Genomic DNA, 3765 nt, shown 5'->3' with positions numbered 1-3765 from the left:
TCTGAATCATCAAAGTTCAAAAATATTTTTCAATTTCCTCTCAAATCTATCAAATAAAGAGACTCCCACACTCTATTTCTTTTAATTAGACTAAACTAGCCTGGAGACAAAGATAAGCAATTCAGTCTCCACCAGGAAGAGTCTTCCATTCATTGCTGTATCACTTACTCCTCTTTATCATCTACAAATAACTCAATCTAGTTTCATTCAATTGACACCTTCAACAAGGCAGGGGTGGGGGGGCTCAAGAACGGTAACTGTTGTACTGTAATTCCTGTTGCAGAATCTGCCAGTCACTTCCAATCTTCTTTCACAGAAGGATATTTCCCTCCCAAAGACCTGACCGAAGATAGAGCATCTTCTGCCCCCACCCACCACTCCTAGAGAATTTGCTCGAATCACCTAAAACAACTTTTTTTTTCCTTATTTACTTCATTCTTCAAAAGCCATGCACATCTCCTGTATCTCAACAATTCCTCATGCCCTAAGATACTAGTTTTCTTGGTAAAAATACTCTTATCTTTCTGTGAAGATCAATCCTCCTCTCTTATATTGTTCTTGTGGTTTTTCAAAGTTGCTTTTCATCTGATGAACCATTCTGTGTTGTCCCCAAAGTCTGCTGTAACTTAGACAACAAAGACTCAGGCCCATTCTCCTTGCTCTATGCCCATCTCTACCTCCCCATCATCCAGATCAATCAAAGCCAGTTTTTATTACTCTATCATAGTTCCTGCCAGCATTCAATTTTTATTCATTATCACCATCCCTATTGTCTTATAGCCTTTTTCTCCATACCGCCATCTTCCTTGAGTTTAAAATCATTTTAATTAAAAGCTACTTCTGAATATTACATCTCTCCAAGAAAGCACAGTTGTTCAAATCCAAACAGCACTGAGTCCATGCCCTATGGAAATACATATAGTTGCCAGCTCTGAAAAAAGGCTCAGGAATTAAAAACAAATCACTTTTCCTACCTTGGACACTAACACATAAATGCATTCCTTTACAAACTGTAACTGTATATATCTGGTTTCTGCCTCACAAAAGTTTACGGCGTGTGAGTGAATGTTTTAGCACACCAACATTTCTGTGGGACAGCTAGTTCAGTCCTTTGGCTGACAGCATGGCCAAAATGATTGTTCAAGCTATTAATACAACTTTTTTTATCAGTAAGATTGTAGCTGGTTATCACATGACTACTGAGAAAACCACAGCCAGATTCTGGGCAAAGCATAGCCTACTGCCTGACTAGGTCACAGAAATCTCGGCACAGCACGCCACTGCCTCCTCTGGCTTGAAAGCAGGACATACCTCCTCGTAATTTTTTGCCTCCACTCCATGCTTCATGTCTAGGATCACGAGTTGGTCAGGTATCCGCCCTGTTCCTGAAAAAGAAATCAAAGGATTCATTGTGCGGAATACTTAAAATTCCGGGAAATCACCCACCCACCCACCCTCCCTCTCTCCCCAACCCCTACACTCTCAATAGAGGGAAACAGGCACAACTCCTCCCCCTACTCAGCTGCAGAAAATTCCTGGCTCCGGCTAAAATCACAAGCATTCCAGACAAAGCCTCTATCTGTGTGGGGTGCCGGAAAGCAACAAGTACATGCTACTGGCAAACATCTCTGAGCGGGCAGGAAACAAGATACTGCAGCTGGCACCAGAGCAATAGAATGGGAGAAGAGAAAACACACAGCCTTAGTGGATTAGGAAATAAAACTCAGAAGTCAAATACTCTGAAATTGAGCAGCCTACATATCGATTATCAATAGGAAAACAAGCAAACAAACCAAACTCACTGCCCTGGATTCATAGAGACCCCTCCTTGGGTTTCCGAGGCAGTATCACTACAGAAGTAGATCGCCCAACCTTCCTTCTGAGGAGTGGCTGGTGGGTTTGAACAGCCAGCCTTCTGGTTAGCAGAACACTACCAGAGCTCTATGCTACCAAAGCTCCTTTTCAACAGGTAGGAGGTACCAAATTAGCTGAAAATGCATGTTTCCCCATCTGAAAAGATTGCCCTGTCAAAGTTTGTAGGGAAGTAATGTCCAATTAGGATTACTGGGTATATGCTAAGCTTGGATTTACTTAATGCAAATGGGAATATTGAAAAGAACACAGGTTTTATCCAATATTCCATCTTAATTCAAACATTTTGATCAAAATAAAGTCTATTTCAATAGGTGAACACTATGATACAGTGTTATTCCCAAAAAGCTCTGAAGAGAATTAGAACAGCCCAAGAAGAAAAGACTGCAAGAAGAGCGTAGTTTTCAGGGACACTTCTTAGAGAGATAATGTCGTCCATCAGGGAAGGGACAAGCAAAGCAACGTTCCTATGAGAAAATTTAATATGATTCAGCTCAATTAAAAAAAAAAAAAAAATCTCATCAAGTCATTAAGTAAGAGAAAAAAATCTGCTCAGCCCCACTTCCCTGGCATTCATTTGACTAAAATTTTGGGGATGTTTGGGAAGTGTAGTGTCAAAATTGTAGAAAAATTGGAAGTCGTCAAAAAATGAAATGGAAGGCATGAAGATAGACATCTTAGGCATTAGTAAGTAGAAATGTATTGGTGGTACTGGCCATTTTGAATCAGACAGTTCACATGTCCTACTATTCTAGAAATGACAAATTGAACAGGAACAACGTCACATTCATTGTCAAAAAGAACATTTAAGATCTGTCCTGAAGTACAATGCTGTCAGTGATAGGATAATATCCATAAGCATACAAGGAAGACTAGTTAATATGACTAATATTCAAATTTATATACCAACCACTAGAGCCAAAGCTAAATTTAAGAATTTTACCAATTTCTGCAATCTGAAATTGATCAAACAAGCAGCATCATTAGCTGGAACATATGGCCTTGGTGACACAATTGCTGCCAGAGATCACATGGTAGAATTTTGCGAGACCATTTATTTATTCATTGCAAGTACCTGTTTTCAACAACATAAATGGGCAACTATCCATGTGGACTTCACCAGAGGGAATACACAGGAATCAAATCGACTCATCTGCGAGAAGAGACAATGGAGCAGCTCAGCATCATCAATTGGAACAAGGCTGGGTGTGAATGTGGAACAGACCATCAATTGCTCCTATGTAAGTTTAAGATGAAGCAGAAGAAAGTTAAAGTAACTCAACGACTGCGAAAATAATGACCTTGGAAACATCACTTGAATTTAGAGACCATCCAAAGAAAAGATCTGATGCACTGAACACCAATAGCTGAAGACCACACAAGTGGTGAGAAGAGATCAAGGACATCACACATGAAGAAAGCAAAAGGTCATTAAAAAGTCAGGAAGGAAAGAAAAACCAAAATGGATGTCAAGAAAGACTCTGAAACTTGCTCTTAAATGGCGAGTAGCTAAAGGGAACAGAAGAAATGATGATATAAAAGAGGTGAACAGAAGACTTCAAAGGGCGGCTCGAGAAAAAAAGTATTACAACGAAATGTGCAAAGACCCAGAGTTAGAAGTCAAAACGGGAGAACCCACCAGCATTTCTCAAGCTGTAAGAACTGAAGAAAAAATGTAAGCCTTGAGTTGCAGTATCGAAAGATTCTACAGGCAAAATACTGAACACACAAGAAGCATCAAAACATGATGGAAAGAATACATAGGAGTCACTGCACCAAAAGGAACAGGTAGACATTCAGTCATTCAAGGAGGCAGCATATGATCAGGAACTAATGGTACTGAAGGAAGAAGTCCAAGCTCCACTGAAGGCCCTGGTGAAAAACAAGGCTCCA

At 40.0% G+C, this 3765-nt stretch overlaps 1 protein-coding gene across 1 annotated transcript in view; it reads right to left on the bottom strand.

Annotated features, from left to right (window-relative positions):
• Window positions 1–1248: 1248 nt before the first annotated feature.
• TMED10 (transmembrane p24 trafficking protein 10) overlaps window positions 1249–3765 on the bottom strand; it is a 27473-nt gene continuing 24956 nt past the window's right edge. The window contains exon 3 of the mRNA XM_007941416.2: window positions 1249–1385. Coding sequence (XP_007939607.2) covers window positions 1249–1385 — 137 coding nt within the window. The remainder of the gene's footprint in view (window positions 1386–3765) is intronic.

Source organism: Orycteropus afer, unplaced genomic scaffold, assembly GCF_000298275.1.
Source record: "Orycteropus afer afer isolate SDZICR_OR568_19922 unplaced genomic scaffold, OryAfe1.0 scaffold00079, whole genome shotgun sequence".
NCBI lineage: Eukaryota > Metazoa > Chordata > Mammalia > Tubulidentata > Orycteropodidae > Orycteropus > Orycteropus afer.
The sequence above is the reverse complement of the archived record's forward strand: the minus strand, read 5'-3'. Positions and strand labels throughout refer to the sequence as shown.